The sequence below is a fragment of the Tympanuchus pallidicinctus genome, unplaced genomic scaffold (genome assembly GCF_026119805.1).
Source record: "Tympanuchus pallidicinctus isolate F22 unplaced genomic scaffold, pur_lepc_1.0 scaffold15, whole genome shotgun sequence".
NCBI lineage: Eukaryota > Metazoa > Chordata > Aves > Galliformes > Phasianidae > Tympanuchus > Tympanuchus pallidicinctus.
In genome coordinates, this window is record NW_026294669.1 from 7068717 (window position 1) to 7090218 (window position 21502).

General features: G+C 37.5%; 1 protein-coding gene across 9 annotated transcripts in view; it reads left to right on the forward strand.

The window, feature by feature from the left end:
- NCKAP5 (NCK associated protein 5) overlaps positions 1 to 21502 on the forward strand; it is a 377529-nt gene that overhangs the window by 265082 nt on the left and 90945 nt on the right. For all 9 annotated transcript variants that reach the window (XR_008204905.1, XR_008204904.1, XM_052676201.1 and 6 more), the window contains 3 exons: positions 8334 to 8402; positions 13210 to 13248; positions 18986 to 19105. Coding sequence is in view for 7 of the 9 variants with exons in the window: in XM_052676201.1 (XP_052532161.1) it covers positions 8334 to 8402; positions 13210 to 13248; positions 18986 to 19105 (228 nt within the window). In the remaining 2 variants the exon portion in view is untranslated. The remainder of the gene's footprint in view (positions 1 to 8333; positions 8403 to 13209; positions 13249 to 18985; positions 19106 to 21502) is intronic.

The window sequence follows — 21502 nt, forward strand, 5'->3', positions numbered from 1 at the left end:
ATACATAAATCTGGAAGCTGTATTCTTTTGATGCTCTGTGTTAGATTAACCTTGGAGTTGAGTGTGCTACTCGGGAAGGTGTGGATAATTGGAATCACTGAAAATAGAAAACTGTGACTGTGTCAGTAACCTCATGGTCAAAACTGCCAAGATTTGAAGGAGATGTTGTCTAAAGTTTTATATAATTCTAACGTTGTCCTTCTCATTGCTTGGAGTAGTGTCCCAAAAGCATATGAGTTTTGCTAAACATCTGATTTTTATTTTATTCAAAGAGAATTTGTATTTTGTTTTTAGTCAAGTGACTTTAAAAAAAAATGTTGCCATACATATTATTTTTGAAGTACCTAAAGCCCTGCAAATACTTGTACTGCACAAATATTTGTACATATGTGTGTATACATATCAGTACAATTTTTAAGTCTTATCTGAATCTTCTGCAAAAAGTTCATTTTCAAATGAAAGCAAATATTTTATTTGAAAATGGTTTCACTATTTTTTTAATCACCTTTCAATCTTGGGTCTGTAGGCAGTCAGAGGCTTGCAGCTGCTCTGTTAATTTCAAAGAATTAGAGCTTTCCCTGAACAATTTGGTCTTTCTGCCAGGAAAAAAAAAAAAAAAAAAAAGGAAACAAATGCAACTGAAGAAATATGATAAGGTAAATTAATTTAAGGGTTCTGAATAGAAAGCTATGTGTGTGGTTAAATATTAGGTTAATATTAAACGCCAAATGTCCTTCAGGATGAATCAAGTCCACACTACTTGCCTTTATCTACCTACATCAATTGTAAGAATCTGATTCAGTTACAATTTCAGGCCCAAATACTTTTTTCATAGACCAGGGATTTTATTTTTAGTTCTTTGATGGAAGCAGTAACTGCCTGTTAATATTACATGGGGAAGCACTGTAAATCTGTTAGAGTGAGAGCCTCGGAGTTCTTCAGGGATGGCGTATTATAAATGGAGACAAATCACTTCAAACAAGAGGAAAGAAAAGATTGAGCAGCTGCCTCTGCTTCAGAGTTTGCAGGGGAAAAGATCGCTAAGTGTAAATAGTTGAAAATTAGAAAATAAGCCACTTTTGTGACACACATACACTGTTGGTTGCATAAAATTTCACTCTTAGTTCTCACATTTGTGTGATGGCATTGTGGACTGTACCTTCATCCCCATGTACATGCTTCTAGGGAGGTGCCCCTAGGGAGGCATGGATGGGAAGGGTAAATGAGCTCCAGCATTCCCCTTTCCTGACTTCCCAAGCCAACATTTCTGTATCACACAGCTTCCTGGGCTTGCCTGGCTGTGAGGAAGAATTATCTTGCCTGTGATTGATTCTTCATTATCATCAGCTGCTTCTCCTCAGGCGGGCCAGGAGCATTATTTTCACTGGGTGACTGCCTGGTCCTCTGCACAGATCACTGCCTTATGCCAAGGTGCTCTTAGTATGAATGATGGAATGGTTTGGGTTGGAAAGGACCTTAAAGATCATCTAGTTCCAAACTCCTGCTGTGGGCACAGTTGCTTTGTGCAGAGGATAAATGATAAAAAACAGGAGTCCTGCTTTTTCCCATGCTCATACTTCTATGTTTTATCAAGTACATACACATTTTGCATCCTGTCATGGATACCATTTATATCTTAACTACAGGAAGTACATTCAGCTTTATGCTTCCCGTTGGTTCTCAATTACATGTTTCTCTTCTTGTCCTCGAAAAATGTTTTGTCTGGGATCATTTGGAAGAGTTTTAGAAAAAAAAAACAAAACCATCCTTTATAATTCTACTATTTATTCAAAGGTCTGTACTGACAATGCATCAGGTGTGAGCATATTGTAAGTCTATTATAGTCTCAGTAAATAATGCTAGAATTTGCTGTTTGCTGCAATTTGCATGCAAGTAAACAGACAAAGCTATTATTGATAGATCTGTTGGTAGCTTAGGTGTATATTTGCTGGAAGATAAGCCTGGGCTTACGATGCAGCCTGCTCTGCTAGAACTGTACCTAACCTTCTCTTTAAAATGTCAACTCCAGACATTTCTGTGGCGTCAGAAAGGAAAATGCTGAAGGTTTTAAAGGCTTGTCATTCTTAAATACGTTAGAATCAAATGAAATATAAAAGACAAATATTACCATTCAGAACCAGATAGAAATTTCCAGCAATAACTTCTTGAGGAAAAAAAAAAAAAAAAAAAAAAAAGCCTTAATAGATTTCACAGAAGAATTCACAGGAATATAAAGGGTCTGGTTTTTTTTTCATATATTTTAGGAGTCAGTTTCATCAGCAGTGTATGAATCACTTGGTTTAGTTTGTTTGATTCAGCTGCTGAAGTTCAGACATTCATCCAGCATAAGTAGATTTGAAGGATGAGCTTATAGTTATCCCCTTCTTACCAGAAGTTGGCTTCACCACTGAACACCTGTTGCCTCTTCTCATGTGAGGGGGGAGGAGGGAGCTTGATGCTGATCAGCCCTGACCAGGAGCTTGGGTCCAGCTCTCCCTGCATCTCCTGCATGTCTATTGAACAAAGGGCAAGTCCTATGTTTTAAGCTCTATCAGAATGAAATCCGTTGCTTTAAAGCAAATATAATTTCCAGTGTAAATTCATGTTTAAATACGTGAATCAGCTCATCAGTAATTTGTAAAACATCATACATAGCTGCACAGACCTTGGGCTGCATTTTCTTAGAAACAGTTAAATCAAGTTTTTGAAAATAACAAGGATTTTAAGTTCGAGAATAATCCCTAGTGGTACTGCCCAGAAAGGTTCAACATGGCCTTCTGATAGACAGAATTATGATTAACCCTGTTCTCTATTTTTGTTATTTAAATTTGCATATGTGTTGCTTTCATCGCTTCATTTGAATTGAGTTGAATGTTGGCTGGATATTTCAGATAAAATATGTCAAATTTTGTAAGTGTGGCTGAAGAGAAAAGACAGTTGTGTCATGCTGAAAGGAAATATGAAGGGAGATGCTCTGTGGTGCTCCAGTGTGGTTCTGTGGAAAGGGTGAAGGTGGAAACAGTGCCAGTGGGCTGTAAGGGGCAGCTCGCATCTCACTGCTTGCAAGGAAGGATAATGGATAGAGGCCAGTGGAAATGGTTACGCGCTGCTGAGGATAAATTAAGGCTGCTGTTCCTATCATTATGTTGATTTAAAAACAAAGGTATAATTTTCTGTACTTCTGGCCAATGTAATGGTGCTGTTGAGTTTTTATCTGGCAGTTTGTCTAATTGAAAAGAAAGTGTTATTACTGATTCAGTCTCTCAAAGGATAAATTTTCTGTATAGAACAGGCAGAATAATGCAGAATCTCCTGCAACTAATGATACAGAGTGGTTCAAGTGGTTAGCTGTTCTTAAAGTGGCAGCTTAGCAGAAAAAAATCCCCTAAGGACCTATAGAAGTATTGCAGTAACTTTGCTACTGACTTTTACCAACAGGCTTTGGCATCTAATAGTTTGCTGTATGCAGCCATGGCTACAGAAGTATACAAAATCAGAGGCTGAAAGCATGAAAAAAACTGCTGAGCGCTTCTGAAGTGGTTGGACAGCTATTAATATACCGCATAGGACATGACAAATGAGTGTTTGTGTAAATCAATAAACCTTTCTGTAAATGCACTAATGGCTAAGTATGAATAACAAAGAACTGCACGTGGTAACCGCTGTTGTAACATTCTGTTAGAGATTTTAAAGTTCACTGTCATAACTTATTTCCTCTTGACCTTTATTGATGGTACCTTCAAAGGACGTTGAGCTGCTAACTTGACACACGACCTTTAGACCTTCATCTCCTTTTCCCTCGTGCAAAGTAAATGCTTACTCTCCTTTCCTTTCTTCTCTCTTCCTTCCCCCATCCTTTCATGTTGTCTCAATGGTTGAATAAGGAAATCTGGTTTTGTGTGCTTCTTTTATTCGTGTCTTCTGGTAGAAAATGAAGTGGCGTAATTCATTTCATTGTGGTTATAAAAGTGCAAAGGACTGCTTCTTGAAGACTCCCTAACAGGTACATGAAATAATTCATCACTTAAAGACCCCAATATACCCATCGGGTCCTAATTCATAGCGCATTGGAACAGGTTAGACAACAAAATGTTGTTACTGTTCTCCTAGCTTAATAAATCAAGGGACATAAAGGTTAAGGCTAAGCTTTTTGAAAAACACTGTAGAGGAGCAAATCCAAATCTCATTTTCAAACATGTTGTGAGTATTTCAGTCCTTTTGAGAAGTGCACAGGAGCGGCTTTTACAGGATGTTAAGTGAAAGCTGTCCTCTCAAGTGCCACTTGTAGCTGCAAGGCTAGGGGAGATCTGCTGTCTCGTGGCATTCTCAGACATGACAGTGTGTCTGCCACTTCTTGTAAACATCGCTAAGTGTTGAACAAATTATAGTTAGTAGGCAAAACCTGCTTTACGCCTCTAAACTAGTTAAAAGGGAAGAGGACAGAATGTAAGTAATCATCTCTAAATGTCTGTATTGATATGAGCATATTTGTTATAAGCATGTTGATTTTCAGCTATTTATAGTCTAGCATTATTTAGCTGAAAGGCGGTGCCACACCATTGGTGTGAGTGAGGATATCTTGTGCTTTGAACATATAAATTCAGAAAAAAACTGTGAGCTAGAAGGCAGCAAGGCATTTTTCAGCTCGGAGCCTACTGCTGATGAAGGCCTTTGGGGAGGCAGCAATTCCTGTTGTTTTGGGGGCTGTTAGCAGAGGGATTTGGTTTTTTTTCCTGTCAGGCAAAAAGCTGTAGTGTGTTCTGTTATTCATTATATCTGTTATTCGTTCAGGATATGTCGAAGATTGTATTTGAGACTTCAAGTGAAAATGCTTTCAATAAGAGTTTGATGTTTATGTAATTGTACTGCTTGAATTTATATTCCTTGTGTGTTGTGGTTAAGGTGACCTAGAGCTAATTATCATCACCATTTTACTCTTTTAAAATTTTAATTGGCCTGCCCTTACTAATCCAGTATAGTAGCACCTTCTCAGAAACATGACAAAGGCTAAGGCTGCCTTCTGCCTCCTCATATCTTCTATACCATCTAGAGCAACAGATCACTGTGAACCAAGGAGCTTCTTTCTGCCCCCCCCCAAAAATAGTTGATTTTAAGGAAGTATTGTGTCATGTGAAAAGAAATACAGTTTTTCTTTGCATCTGGTATGTGTCTGCATTCATGGAAAATAAACAGCAGATTAATATCGACTTCAGCAGGAGTGCACCTCAGTGTATCAAGTGTACTGTCTGCCTGTTAGTCGTCTCAGATAAAATAGGAAATAAGTGGGAGTACAGTTGCAAATACAGGTGCAAACAGATGGAAATACAGTTTCCTCAGCATTTGTGAAGGAAAGAGAAGTCTTTGCTGACCCACATCTTCATCTATGGGGCTTTTTTCCCTCCTGAGGAAAGGATTAAAATCAGAGTTGACAAAGTCTCTTGTAAGAAAAGGCAACTTCTGTTTTATACAAAGTAATCTGAAGTTCTTACTGTCAAACTGATTTTCCATGAATTCACTCTCACTACTCAGAAGGCAGTTGTCTCTAATTAAGGCAGTTGAAAGCTGTCTGGCATCACACAAATCTTGACTGAAATCTTTAAATTTCCAATGTTTGGAGACACTTTGAGGAGGAATTTTTTTTTTTCAAATTGGAACTAGGAAGCACCTCGCTTTCGACATTTGTAGGAGCCTTATGCCTGTAATGATCCAAAAGCCCCCTGCAGTGTTTCATGTACTGGTAACTTATGCCACAGGTATTTTTGGCTGTGAAAGGATCATACCCCAGGAAAGCACACTGCTAGGAGATGAACGTTGTGCTCCTAAAGCAGTTTGCTAGTCTGCGTCTCAAGTAGTATTTGTGAGGCTGAAGGAGAGAGGCATTTTATTTCCACATTTTATTTCCACGTGTAACACAAAATGTACATAAATTCCTAGTTGGTCGCTTTGCCTACAACTAGAAATCACCGTGGAATTCAGGTGGTATCTAAGAGGGTGCCATCCTCAGTAATCCAGTTTTTTGCCATTGTTGTTGGTTTATGGGTGGGAGAAGGGATTGCGCAGGAGTCAGTACTTCCCTACCACTGCCTCTGGGTGCAGCAGCTTTCATGCTGTGAGAAGTGTGAGCTTCTGATTGTGGCTTAGCTTAGAAAAAGAGTGGCCAGAAAATGAAAATAAAATGGGATAAGGATTTTCTCCAAGGAGACCTACTTTGCCTGTCTGGCAGAGGATGCCAGAATGTGCAGTAGTGGAGGGCAGATCCCTCTGAGTGAGAGCAAATAGGCTTACAATAACAAAACCCAGTGGTTTCTGTTAAATAAATGAAGATCTGGTTGAGGAGGCAGGAGTTTGAGACCACAAGTGCTATTAAACATTTTCTAAATGAATACTTTTGGGGGAATGTGGATTATTATCAAGTATTCAGTTGCAGTACAGAGTGATTTTGTGTATCAAGCCGTGGCTTTCTCTGATGCAGAGTCTTAAATAAAATTGATCAAGTGTTCCCTCCTAGTCCAGTCCTCATTACAAAAATGCCAAATAAGTGGGCATGATTTGCTCAGCAATCAAGAAGCACTGAAGTTGAGCTAACACTGACTGCGTTAGATCCTTTCCCTACACTTTCGAAGCCACTGTTGTGAAAAGGGTTTTATTATACAGATGTTGCCACTATGGCTTGATAAGAGAAGAAACATACTGTTTATTTATAATGCTGGCAAGTTCAGGTTTCCTAATTTCCTTCGCAGTTAGGCTACCAAATAGCTCATTGAAATCAGAGATTCAGCTAACAATCCAAGCTGGATTAGCTTCCATTTTGAAACCTCATAGCATTCAAAGATTAAAAAAACGGAGTAAGAGAAATAATTTCTCTGGGTATTTTGTGTAGTGCCAGTGTATGTAGTAGTTCCTTCCGACATCTCTGTATGGAAGCAATCTGCCCCAACTATTTTCTGACTGTTCACGCAGTATATTTTTATGTTAGTGAAAATGAAAATTCAAATAATTAAACCCTTAGGTACACCATGAATAAGTGAAAGTGCCGTGCAGACTAATCCTTTAATGGTTTCTTCAGAACAATAGGAAGTATTTATCTTGTGTGACATTTTAAGGTGATAGTCATAGAGAAAACATCTGAAGATCTTTAAGTCACAGAAATAGATTTTTATGTAGCAATCATCTCTTTATTTTTATCAATCAATCTGCTGGAATGCATCTGTAAAAGCAAACTGATAACTGTATATGATGATGTCTTCAGTAGGGAGGACTGTTTACTCTCCAGCTTCTGATTTCTTACTGCTGCTTTTGCAGCTCTGCTTCTACTTTGCTATTTAATTCTGCATCTGTATTTTTTTGCTCCATCATCTCACAGTGCTCCCTGCAGGATCACCCACAGATTTTTTATAGCCATGTGCTGAATCCATTGAGAGGAAGCATTGGGAAAATAATGGTGCCAGGTGTTTTACCACCTTTGTTAGCTTTGGCTGTAACTACAAGATAAAGCACTAATTCCACACGGTTGTTTATTTGCACATGTAAATAAACTCTATGCCCTTCTTTCTTACCTCCCTCTTATTCCTTACTCTCTCTCAATGTATTAAAAGATTGCGTACATTTACTCTTCCTTCCTAATCTTATTTTTATAATTTGTTTGCTTTTAGAATTCTTGTTAGTAACTCAATTTAGTGGACTTTGGGGTTTTTATTTTGCTGAATCATTGACCTTTCTTAAAGCGATAGAAGCGATAACTGTGCATCTTTCCATATAGTGAATGACATTAAATTTTCCTCTCAAATTATAAATATTAACTAGAGTTATGGCTGTTGTATTGTATAACCACAGTTCTTTTGAAACAGCATTTGTTAAGCTTTTGTAGACTGACAGAACATTTAAAATGAAACAAGTAGTGTAAATGGTATAATAGTTGTAATTATCTGAATGCAGTGACTGTGGTGTTATGGTTACATGTCATGAAGTTATGCTTGGGAGACAAAGAGCTTTCTTGAGCCTTGTTTTAGCTTCTCGATCTTTAAAAGAAAATTAGTTGAAACTCATTCTGAAGCAACTGTGTGTAGCTCACTTAAGAGATTTTCCTTTTTCAACACTGATAGTATTCCTAAATTCAAGTTCATAATATATAGAAAAATATGTTGATTTCTCATAATTTATGTACCAGATTCTCCAATTTTTAAGTATGCACACAAAATTACGTGGTGTATTTTTAGTTTGAATCTTGAAGAATTGCACAAAGTAAGCACCCTAAGGTTTTTTTATGAACTGTTATGTTTTCAACATACCTGTTGATTAATCTATAGATTTATTTATTTATTGTTTTGCTGTAGGCAGAGAATTCAGCACTGGCTCTTGAAAATGAAAATCAGAGAGAACAGTATGAAAGATGTCTTGATGAGGTAAGGAGTGTTCATACACTGTACTCCAATGAGATGAGTTGAAATTAATTTCTCCCTCTCTTTCAAGGTTGTCATTGTTTTGCAGTTTTCTAGTATTACCTCATTCTAAATGTTTTCAAGAACTTGTTTTTGTCACTTAGAAATACTCTTCTCCATGACCTCTGCTGTAAATCTTTTTTTTCTTCACACTTCACCAAAAGATCAGTATCCTGGTGACCAATATATTGAGCTTAGTTGGTATAACAGCTTTGCCAGCAAAGATGTTTCTGTGGAATTAAATTGTCAGATGGAGTCTCTTCTGCAGGGATGATAAGTGATTCTAAGAGAAGAAAATGGTAATTTAGTTTTTGTGTGCTCTTGTTTTTCTGTAGTGTGGAACACAGGTACACAGGTGGTAGTGACTTCTGCTGTCAGAAATTCCCCAGCCTTCCTCTGTAACAGGAATTCAGTCTCTGCTCCCTCCTGTGGTTACATGCATAGGTTTTTATACTGCTTTTGTTGTAGCCTACCTGTTGTGGCATTTATAGATTTGGCTTAGTGGGCATGATGGCGATGGATTGATAGCTGAACAAGATGATCTTAGTGGTCTGTTCCAACCGTAATGATTCTGTGATTCTACTACATGGTCCAGCTTCTGACCAGATCTCCAAGTTACAGCTACATTATAGTTCACCCATCATTACTGTCTGAGCACTTAGCCTTCCAGAAATGTCTGGCTCAGGACATACAAGATTTTGGGTAGTATCTCCTGTTGCTTACAGCTTTCTCAGTGATGCTTCCTCAGTCCTCTCATTTATCCCGAAACAAATCTCTTCAGCATGGGTGAGAGCTTAAAACAAGTTCTAGGCTGTTAGCAGTTCAAAGTATTACTGAGCGGGAGTCATTTGCCTGTTCTACAATGGGAATTCATAGTAGTGTAAGTAGCTGGCTAACATGCAAGCGAAACAGAACAAAAAAAAACTACAATGGTTTCTCAGCTCTGCATAATCAATACAGCTGTGGTACCTCCAGTACCTCCAGAAACCTCCAGTTTGGGTTGAATTTCATCAGTAAATTCACACTTTTACCAATGTTGCATATTTTCATCAGAAGACACTTCCCCGTTAGGCTGTGAGCTGTCTGCACTGTGTCTGTCTGACAGCTGCAGAGCATTGGTCTGCCTTGGTCTGTGCCACTCCACTCAGCGCATCATTGGTAATTGGGATGAAATTACCACATACTTTTTTACATTAGTTCAAATTACAGAGCTTAAATTTATCTTGGACAAAGTCTGTATACATAATTCATTTTGTCCACCCAAAAAAACCCACTCCATATGTATTACAAGGACAGATGATATGTATTTAGTCTGCGTTTGCAGTTACATGATTAATTTCTGATCCACAGTTGTATTTTTTTATATTCTGTTCCTGTTCAAAGAATGAGTAATTGTATCAACTATGCTCTAAATTTTATTTTCAACATTAGGTTGGCTGCTTTCAGTTCTTCCGTATTATCACAGCTGTATCCATCTTCTCGCACCATGCCAACTTTTTCAGCACAGTTCTTCTTGTCACCTGTGGTTTTGTACTTCCATGCTGTATTATTTTTTATTATTATTTTTGTTCGCTTATCTTCTCTTTCCTTTTTTTTTTTTTTTTTTTGGTCTTATCTTTTGAATACAATGTCTTTTCTTGTCCTTTCCCATTGCTTGATATCAATTTTTCTCCCTCCCCTTGAGCACTTGGGTGTTTTGGCAGTGACACTAACCAGTATTGGTGTAGCTGGAACAGGCATGGATCTAATCTTGTCTGAGCACTGAGGTGACTTTGGAAACAAAAGAATATTTAATTATTGTAAATTCTCAGAGCCCCGAGATGGCATCCACCTGAGCACATTCCTTTGGTGGAGCTCCACAGGAAATTTTATTTCATTAAGGTAACAATAAAGAGAATTAGAGAGGAGACATAAAAGTAGTTAGTGAGTAACCCAGTCAGTAATTGTGAGAAACTTCGCTTCTACCTGGAGTCTTCTGAGCATGTCGTATGTGAAAAAGTTCTTTCCACACATGGCTTCTTACTGGAGATTTCAAGAAAATAATTTATTTTTGTGCATATTCTCATGAAAAAAGGAGTCCTTTGTCAATTTTAATAAACATTCACTGATTTGAAATTATTTTTTCATTTTTGCAGTGTATATGTAAGCAACTTTAAAACAATGTTTGGAGAATGTGTTATTGAAATGTTCCAGTGCTTAATAATTAAGAAAAGAGCTCATTTAATTACAGAAATACCTCACAAATACATCTTTCTGTCTCTGAAAAGTTTAAAACCAGGATTGTCGTCTTGTAGCTTTTGTGTGATGATAATCCTGATTTCTTATCCTAGAATTCAGCTCTCAGTGTATTGGCAAGTGGTAATGCCATGCTTATTCACATTATGGTGCCAGCTGAGATTTCTGTCAAGCTTCACTGTACTTATATGCAGGAAATTGTGCAGCTTATGTTGGGTAATATTTTTGCTGATGTTTTAAGAATTAAATCGTGGCATTATTGAATAGATATCCGTTTAGCTAATAAAAAATACAAAGTCATCTTAAAAATGCATTTTAAAGTTTGAATAAAATATAACACTATTCATTTTAGTATGGTTGAAATGTCTTTATGGGTATGAAAAAATACATTAAAGATAGAAGTGTAAAATCTCGGTACTTATAATAGGTATAACAGATGTTACACTAGAGTCTCATTTCTCTGATTCATTCTTTTATACTTTTTCTATTAAGACCACTTTATAACATGTATATGTAAACATAATTGTGTAAGAAAAAAGTGAATATGGATCTTTCATCTCTTTTATTGCAGTCCACAAAAACAAAAAAAATAACCCTCACCTAAAACTCTTGGCTATTAAGTTCAAAGGAAAGGCAGGCTGTGTTGAAGGCAAGCGGTGCCGTGTACTGCATAACAGCAGCTTAAGGAATCTCTATACTAGTCCTTGTTCTGCCTTCTAAGCTGCAGGAATCACAGGTCAAGTCATTTTGCAGCCTGTTAGTTACAGGGTTTGAGCCACAGTTCTGTCTCATGTTAGCGAGAATTTCACATATTCTCCATCTGAGACACCAGTCCTTCTGCCTTCTTTGACCTCAATTCCCTCAGTTTTTGGTAGTTGAGACTGTCAGTTCTGTAGCATTGGCTTATGTTGTTCATCTCCACAGTGTCTCTTGATACCTGTAAGTAAAAAGATTGCCAGTTTCTTTCCATCTAAGCACTAACCCTGTTGTACATCTAGCATGGCAGCTGCATTTGAAATGCAAAAGTAATGACTACTAAATTAATTGTAGTTGCTGCAGAACATTTCAGTGGAGGCTTCCCCCTGCTGCAAGCCAATACAAACCTGAAAATACTTGAATAGTAATAGCAACACAGTTTGTCAGGTTGCTAGATACTAGAATGAAATAGCCTACTTTTGTAAAGAAACTGGCTACATATCTTTCTTATTGGGGTCTGTGGGAGCTATGGATCACGGGCAAGTGCTTTCATTTAGGTACCTAACTTCATATACTCAAAGCTAGAAAATTTCTCCCCTATGCATTGGCAAGTTCAGTTTTTTCCCATTTGGAAGATTATGCCATTTACACTCCTCTGCTCAATATATAAAGGCATAGGAGTAATTGTGTAGGCAATTCTGTTGCAAGTGACTTGTACACACTTCAAAGAACCTTCCAGTTCTTCTAGGTACAGTAAATCCACGTCAGAAAGTGAAGAAATAATGTATTAGATATGGTTTGTTCAATTTTCAGGTAGAGCAAACATTGAAAGTACATTCCAGAAGGAACACTGTGGGATGTAGATTCTGAAAGCCCATACAGCAAGGGATGTGTTTTTTCAAAACTGTAACATATTTACTTCTGTTGCTTATTACTGTTCTAATATCAGTCTGTCTTCTGTTAAATCATGTACAGAGCAAATTTATGGGACTGCTGTTCCACAGGCTGCCTTAAGTTAGGGACCAGCTTGGAGAAAAAAACTGACACTAAGCAATTTTGTGAGAGTTTGAATTGAATGTAACTTCTGCTTCTAACAGAACGGAATCATTTCACGGAAGTGAATTAGTTTCAACTCTTACACTACATTAGAAATGTAATGTGCAAGTTAAACATCAACAGAAATCCTATTTTTGCCCTTCTTTCCATTCCGCCTCCTTCAGCCCCTCCATGCCTGCTGGTAAATATAAATTAGAAACGATACATAACATAAATAACTTCCAAAATTCCCTCTTGAATATATAGTTCTGCTAATCAATGGTGTGTAATGTCATTCAAGTCAATTAAATTGTGCAGTGTGAATGCCTTCCAACTACATTTTGATGACAGTAGGTACTTTAATTTTCTGTGGCACTTTGTGGTCTCTGCTTGTCATGATAGATATACCATTTTGTCAATATTGAATCAAGAAACAATTAAACTTCATGAAAACATTCAGGACTCCTCAGCTGGTAAAAAGCAGCTCTAGTGAATGCAAGTCAATCCGTGCTGACCTACAACAGCTGTATATAAACCTGGGAAGTTTCAGTCTTCTCCATAGAAGAGATGGCAGAAGTTAAACTAACATTGATAGTGTTGGTTTATAGTGAGTACTAGTACAGAAGTAATCACTTGCATGTAATATATTCTCACTAGTACTGTGTAATGAAAATATTAGTAAATAATGAAAGTACTAGAATTGGTGGTGGTTTAGGCAGAAAGTGGAATGTAAAGCCACAGCAGAAGATAATACACACAAACTCGTATGATCATATACTTAAACTATACTATCTGTTTCTTTCAGGTAGCTAATCAGGTTGTTCAGGCTCTACTTACTCAAAAGGTAAGTTGTGTTTGGCTATTTTGCTGTAACATACAGTTCATTGGTCATTTGAGAGATACATATTTTATATAGGCTATATTTTTTTAAACAATACTCACACGCTTAATTATCAGTCAGCCCCAAATTTAAGGAGTTTTTAATCCAGGTGAATAAAAGTCCATGAAACCACACATTTTCAAGGCTTGATCATGTAGGAGCCATATACAGTTCTTATTGGTTTCCTGTGCTGAGGCAAGAGAGTCAGAAAACTTCCCAGACTGTCACTTTTCCATTCCCTATGGAGTAACATGCTATGACTGTCCCACAGCTCGTTCCTGTGTGACATATAAATACATAACTGTGCAAGTCAGCAGTTGGCACTCTCAGTCACATCCAACAGAAGGAAAGACTTCCTGGTGTGAGCCTGTGTGGAGGTTTGGATACTTGACTTGTGGGCTGGGGACCAGCAATAGAGATCATGTATTTTGTTTTTCAATGGACTAACATTCCATTCTCCTGGATAAGCAAGGGAAATAGAGTCTGGACAAAACCCCTGCAGTGGTGTTGCTAATCTTTAAAAATGAAAAGCATCACTACAGCTTCTGTAAGGTCTATTCCAGATCATGTCTGAGCCTTCCATTCATGCTCCGGATTGTTGAATATGATGTTTGGTAATTTCAAATGTAATGTAGTCCAAGGAGTAAAATTAAAAATGATTGTGGCAAAATTAAGATGTGTTCTTGGGGAAAAAAAAAAAAAAAAAAGATGGAATTCAAGAGAGAAAAGCGAGGTAATTACATATAAGCAGAAATAATTGGCTATCCATGGAGAATAGGGATTAACTGGCAGGGCAACAGTTCTACAGAAAAAAATGTTTTTTAACTTGAGCACAATTACATGATGTCATTTTCTTGAGGTGGAAAAAGAAAAAAGAAACAAGGTATGAAGATTTATAATCTATAAAGTCTGCAATATTCGTGAAATGATTCTTTGTGCGATCTAAAACACTTGATGAATGCGCAATTATTAAAATGTTTTGGATCATTTAGCTTCAAAAAGACAAGTCTGAAAGGAACATAAATACAGTATTTTAGTGCAGATAATGCAAGGAACAATATAAACTGTTTTCTCTACATAGAATGACAGGAAAAGAAATAATGTTCTTAAAATGCAGCAAGAAACACCAAGCTAAGATAATGAAAATCTTCTACCACACACCTGAAAATTTTCCAGATGCAAATGTAGCAATGTATTTGGGAAACAACTTTATGACCTTAAATGACCTTGACGAACCTAAGAGATATGCAGAGGTGCCTTAAGGGTGAGTGATTCAAGAATATCTAGAAGCTGCAGTTACCAGTTAGGACTTCTGGAATCAGAAATCCAGAAGCATAAGTGTTCCCTAAATCTCTTCACCCAAGAACTGTTGCTCCCACACATTAGGGATGAATGTAACATTGTTGGATGCCATGGCTTTTTGAAGCACAACAAAGCCTTTTGCTGTAGAAGAGGGATATTGCCACACAGCAATTAGGAGCGTTGTAATTTGAAGGTGGTCTGTGCAATGCACAGCATATGGACAAGTTTGCACTGCTGCTGTCTGTGCTGTATTATTCTGCCTGTGCTTCATATACACATATGCTGTATGGTCTATCATCAGAGGACTGCAGTCAACAGAGCTATTGCTGTAACACCTCTTGGAAACATAACTTCAGCTGTTCAGGCATTTTCTGACATATTAATAGACACAAAAACCTGATCCACAGTTTGTAATATAAAACTATATGCGAGTAATCATTTACCAGGTTAATCTCAGTATATTAGTCTCTAGTTTGGGAGTATCATGGATGTTTTCTGATGGAGGGAAGAGCTTACTAAGTAATTTTCCAAAGGCATCAGACAATTCATACGTTCTCAGTAATGAAACTTCCCAAAATCATAGGAACCAAGGAGTTCATAGAACACAATCAAAACAGATTTCAATATGTTTAATAAAGTGATTTAGTTATTATTGACGGGATTTAACAGCTGCTTACCTATTACTGAGTAATAACAGCTAATTTAATATCCATAGAATGAGGAGAGAAGGTACTCTTCTAAATGCTAATGAATATTAACTGTTACAGTGCTCCTGACACCATTCGTGCAAGTCATTTTATAAGAAAAGACAGGAGCACAATAGCCTACAATAAAATAGAAACCAGGCTGCTTACACCAGTACCAAATAGGTAGGTACTTCAATCCAAATAGTAACCAGTAAACAGATAAATCTGCTGTAGTGCAGCTAAGCAGTAAGACAGAGCCAGTCATGCCACAGTGAGATAACACACCTCTGGGGCATAGAGAGACATGAGGAAAAGCTAAGAGCTTTCAGCAAATGGAGAGGAGTGATTCTGCACAGTAACGCACACTGCGGAGGCTTTACTGTGAATTTGAAATTGTCCCTCAAGGACTAATTTTTGTTTAAATTAAGTACATGCTGTAACGTAACAAATAAAGCGCTGCATACTTGCCAGTATGTGGAAGGACTGTGATTCCACCGAGAGATTCTGGTGACACAAATTGAGTGAGCAAAGCTTGAGTGATTTATCAATGTCACTGAAACCTTGAAATGGAATTACGGTCTTAAATGTGCGCTTTTCAAGTTTATCGTTTGTTACAATACATATAGAATTTCTCTAATGCAGGGATCTTTTTTTTACTGAGACTTCATGGAGAAACTGTATTAAATTGAGGTTTGTGCTGAATTAGCCACACAGCAAAGTTTCACAATTCAATGTACCAAAATTATGTGGATTCTATGACTTACTAATAGAAAATTTTACCTCTGGGAAATTTAAGAAGTGATAAAAAAAAAAAAAAAAACCAAATTGATGTGATACAAACCTGCATGCTCTGGTACTTATTGGAAGCATCTGTTCTTTCTCCTATCTCCTTCTACCTAAAGACTCCTCATATCACATGAAAGATATTGTATTTTTTATTTACATTTTCTTTATTTAAGACCTGGATCAGCAGTTCAGAATTTGACTTACGCCACTTAATGAAATTATCCTGTGATCTGTGTACCTGCTTTTGGTATATTATCTTACTAGAGGTATTGAGGTCAATGACCATTTATTTTGGGTTCTGTAGGAAATATATTTCTCCCTTTTTTATCAATAAAATAAAAAGGCATTGGATGAATTAAAGTATTAAAAAAGAAAAGGTGTATTTGGAGGAAGAGCATTTTGCAGAATGAGCCTGATGCTGGTAAGAATAAGGAGATGCTCAGTTACTGCTACAGTGAGAGCACAGGAACGAGTACCTCAAGTATCTTGGAGACTGCTGTAGTAACAGCTGCTCATTTTGCCCACAGGAGAGGGATGAGAAGTTTTAGACATTTGATAGTTGTATTAAGTGGTAATTTTAGAACTTCAGCATTCTAAACTGAGACTTCGTTTTACTGGAATACTGCTACTGTAATGTTCTCCCTTTCTGCTCTGTACTATGAGTGGCATTACCACTTTATAGCATCTAGAGGGGTAATCTACTGTCTTATATTTCACATTTTACAGGAAGTCTAAAGCAGGAAACATAAATCTTAAGGATTTAACAGTGTAAAATAAGAAAGTTTTGAGCAAGGGCATTGCTAAGATTTAATTTTTTTCTACATTGTCAGTTTTTGTGAATAATTTTTCCCTCTCAGTGCACTTAGTTGTGTTGAAAAGTTAAGCAATGCTGTAACAGCTAAGGCTTTGTTTTAAATTCTGTGATTATTTGTGAAAAGTAGATAATGATGGGTTTTGTTGCTCCTAGAGATTGCTTTGTGTGAGACCAGAGATAAGAGAGCTCTCACTGACTAAATCAAAGCTTTAGATTTTTACAAAGCATCAAATTCAAAAGGGGGTTACCTTAGAAGGCTGTAGCAATTTTACTTGGGCAGCCTGACAGCCACTTAAAACAAATATTAAGCTGAGAAACTATCAAGAGAAAATAGCTGCATTCATCTAGTAGTATCATAAAACCTGATGCCCACTACAGGCATAAAAAAGCACTCAGAATTTTCTAAAAGTCTCAAGATGAGCCTACTTGGTTGTGCATTCACCTCTTGTAACCTCAGTGCTGGTTGCAGTGGAGACATGAGCTATCTTAGCCAGGAATTTAGGCTACTTCTGACTACAGTTTCCTCCCCCTGTTGTTTTCTCATGAGGTTATTATGTTGATAATGGTATCTACAGGATCCTGTATGAGGATCCAGAGGCCTCTTTCACTGCCTTAATGTGGTGAAAAGTAAAACCGGTTAGGCAATATCACAGGGCAGCAACTATCCTAAGTATAAAAGCATAAAGGGAAGCATTTTGGAGGTTTAAATAAAACTAGATAATGGCTGCAGCTTATTATTTTTGTATGTGATCTTAATTTGCAAAGGATTCTTCCTGATTTATGAAGCTCCCATACCTCAAAGTAGACGGCTGCAGAAATTAGGTGGAAAGGCAATCACAGAATCACAGAGTAGCCCAGGATGGAAGGGACCTCAAGGATCATGAATCTCCAACCCCCTGCTACATGCAGGACCACCAACCTCCCCATTTAATACCAGACCAGGCTGCCTAGGGCCCCATCCAATCTGGCCTTGAGCACCTCCAGGGATGGGGCATCCACAGCCTCTCTGGGCAGCCTGTTCCAGCACCTCACCACTCTCATAGTAAAGAACTTAATGTCAGGTTCAGATTGCTCTCTCCTAAGCCTTCTTTCCAATAAAATCCTTTCTTCCTCACTGCTACCAGAAAAATTAAGTCCTATGTCGCCATTAAAAAGAATGTAGATAATTTGCTGCATATGGAAGCCATTATTTTTTCTGTGATGAACCTGACATAGCTTTGACTAAAGGATCCACATCTTTCAGTTTTGGCAGTTATATCTTATGCCTTATGTTGCAAAAGTTTCACACCACCTTGGCTTCTAACGGCCTTTACACATTACCTCTGCTCTAGTGCCCTATCTTAAGGTATTTCGGTGTCTCTTATTAGAAAGGGCAGGCAGGATTGTATTCACGAGTATGTCTGGTGAGTCAACATCTCACTGTGGCCTGGCATCCTACAGTGACTAGTTACATGGAGGGAGATGCAGACCATCTGCAGCATAGCAGCCAGCATTGCTGACTTGGTTATTCCAGAAAAAGCAGATGTGGAATGAGACTTCAGAAGAGTACCTTGAAGGCATTGTGCCTCTTTCAACTTATTCCTGATGTGTTACAGCTGAAGCTTTTTCCTTAGCTTATGCTTACTACAGCATTCATATCTCAGTTGCTGCATTGTGCTTTAAGTAGGATAAATTATATATATACTATAACAAAGTCCCTTTTTGTACTGACAGAAAACACCGAGAGGATGTATCATGTAACTATTATTTCTCATTACAAGATTTTTTTGATGTTACTGTGATTTATGTTATTGTGATGAAACAACCAGAAAAAAATGAAGTAGCACGTTTTTCTGATTTTTACTATTTTAAAAGCTGTATATGTTACTTATGTATATCAAAGTTGATTTTCCATGCCTGTCAGTGTTCAGGAGGTGTTTGGACAATGTTCTCAGCAATAAGTTTTAATTTTTGGTTAGTCCTGACATCATCAAACAGTTGAATCTTTCTAAGTCCTTTCCAACTGAACTGTTCTAAATTCTTTATTTCTTCTTAGTATCTGACATGACACAGACTTTTTTAAGGAGTTTGTGTTACCTGCTTTCTAATCTTCCTGTTTTCCCTTGTTCTGTAGGATCTGAGGGAGGAATGTATAAAGCTGAAGACAAGAGTTTTTGATTTGGAACAACAGAATCGAACATTAAGCGTGCTTTTCCAGCAAAGAGTCAAACCAGCTTCTGACCTCCTCCTTCAGGTAGGAAATGTCCTTTGCAGAAGGGAAGCTATGAGTTCTATTTTTGTCCCAATTATAAAATGTTTCTCTTCTTTTTAAGGACATGTCAATAAGTAGAAAATGACAGCTGATAGGTTTAAAATACTAGAAGAATATCAGTAATCTGTAATACTATTCAAACTGAAGGCATGCACCAGTGAGCTATGGTTACATGTTATGTGCAAATGTGAAGAAAGGAGCACACCTGTGGAGTGACTTGTACAGTATTTCTTCAGTATGATAAATGGAATGATATGGGTTCATTATCCCTCTGCAGAGCAGAAACTTAGATTTCTTAACATTCTGCTTGATGGTGAACACTGTAATTTCCTGTGAGAAGACAGCCCATTTATTTAACTTTTGCCATATGAGTTACAAAGACTTAAGTATGTCTCCAAGTTTAGAGAGATTTTTATTTTTTAACCTTTTATGGGAGGGTATAGCTGAGGAACCGATTGACCCATCTCCCACTCCTTTGCCACTCTGGAATAATAAGAGAGGCTTTAGTATCTCTTTCGATTTGGCGAAGTCCACTATTATGAATTAATCCATCTTTATGACATCCTTTTGCAGAAATGGAATTGCTGTGTATAAGTTCCAACAGATCGGACCATGAGCTAGAACTGTAAACAGTGGCCAAGTGAAGTGTGCAGACTTCTAGCAGTGGGACAAATTCTGGTTTCATTAACATATGCTATTTATTATTAGAGAAAAATTCATGAATTTGAGGTGAAAAACTTGGATAATGTCAGCACACATTAATTCTCTGATGCTATGCATGTATATATCAAAGTAAAATTTAGCCCTTGCACTGTTGCTTGACAGCTGACATCTGTCAACTCTCATCACTTTGGGTTCTTTATTGAAAAAACATTCATCAGCTCACCAACTAGTGCGTAAAAGCAAGGAAGCCCCACAGTGAGATCAAATAGTTGTACTTGGTATGAAACTCAAAAACATAGGTAGAGTGATGCTGGGTCGCCATCGTAGGGATCTGGGTTCTTGCATTACCTGTGGATTCTTGATTTTGTGTTGATTTGGGTATTGCTAGGTCAGGACCTTCGTTCTTTTGTTTTCTTCTTTCCTGACCCCTGCTTTCTTTCTTGTTTGTTCGTCCTTGAGAGGCTCCTGATTGTTATGTAGAACTGATATCTCTTGATTCAGGATACATCCACCACAACGCGGAACTTTAATGCTCTCTTTTTCTAGTTTTAACAGTCCCATCATTTGCCTCTTCCTTCTGTTTTCTTTTTTTGTTTCTGCAGTGTCTACCTCTAGTAGCCTATGCTAGTATTGGATTAAACTGCACGGAAGTTTCACGTTGTGCATTCCTTGTTACAAATCTGTGGCAACAGTAAGCCAGAGTTCTGGGGAGTGTTAAGCAGTGTTAGATGCTATCTGAAAAGCAAGTGGTTTGACTTCAGTTCCTTGAAACTGGATTGTGTCACTGCTGTAACAGAAGTTGAAAGGGATGAACCTGCAGCAAATAGGACTAAATGGTATTATGTTTTCAAGAGGAATTCAAACTGTTTTACACCATTGTCCCTGCACCATCCAATAGACAGATACTTCTAATGCGTATAGATACTCCTCCCCCCACCAAACACACAAACCCTTTTCACTTGCTTTGTATTTATTGGCCAAGGAAGAAAGAGAATTTAGATCATTCTTGAAGTCCAGGTCCCCCAGATGGCAGCAGAATATATTGCTGTGTCCTTACACTTGCTGTAACCCCCCTTGGGGAGAAAGAAAAAGCAGGAAACAAGTTGCAGTGTACATGAGAAAATGAAGAACTTCTGCTAAAAATGTCGTATGTTGCTGTTACAGAAAAAGAATACAGTCTGTTAGTGAGTTTCCAGAAATCTATTTGTCCTCTAATTTTACTTCAGGATTGAATAAGTGGTATGTCATCTGTGATCTTGTAGTCTGAAATGTAAAATCTGAGGAGAAATTTTTCCTTAGGACTGAAATTAAGCAAATGTGCCTGAGAAAAAGAGATCAGTTTAGATTATATCATCTGAAAAAGCAGAAACCCTGACTTTAGAGCAGGTGCTAAATATTTCTTTAAAGCCCGCTACAGCAGAGTACTAAATATGTTGCTAAGGGTATTCCTGTTAATTCATGGACCTCACCAAAGTGAACGGACACGTGCTTTTGGTGGTGTTGGGGGCAGTGAACATAGTGTTACTTTTACATTTCCTGTACTGTCTGATATAGTGAAGTTTAATTTTATTTGCATGCTGCTCTCATCCTAGGAGTACTCACACTGAGTGCAGTTAAAATTTTTGACCTTCAGAACAGAGTCTAAGCTAAAAATAAATATTTGTTCCTTTTGTCTTCATGACTTCTGTAATTTGGTAGTATGTTGCCATTACATTA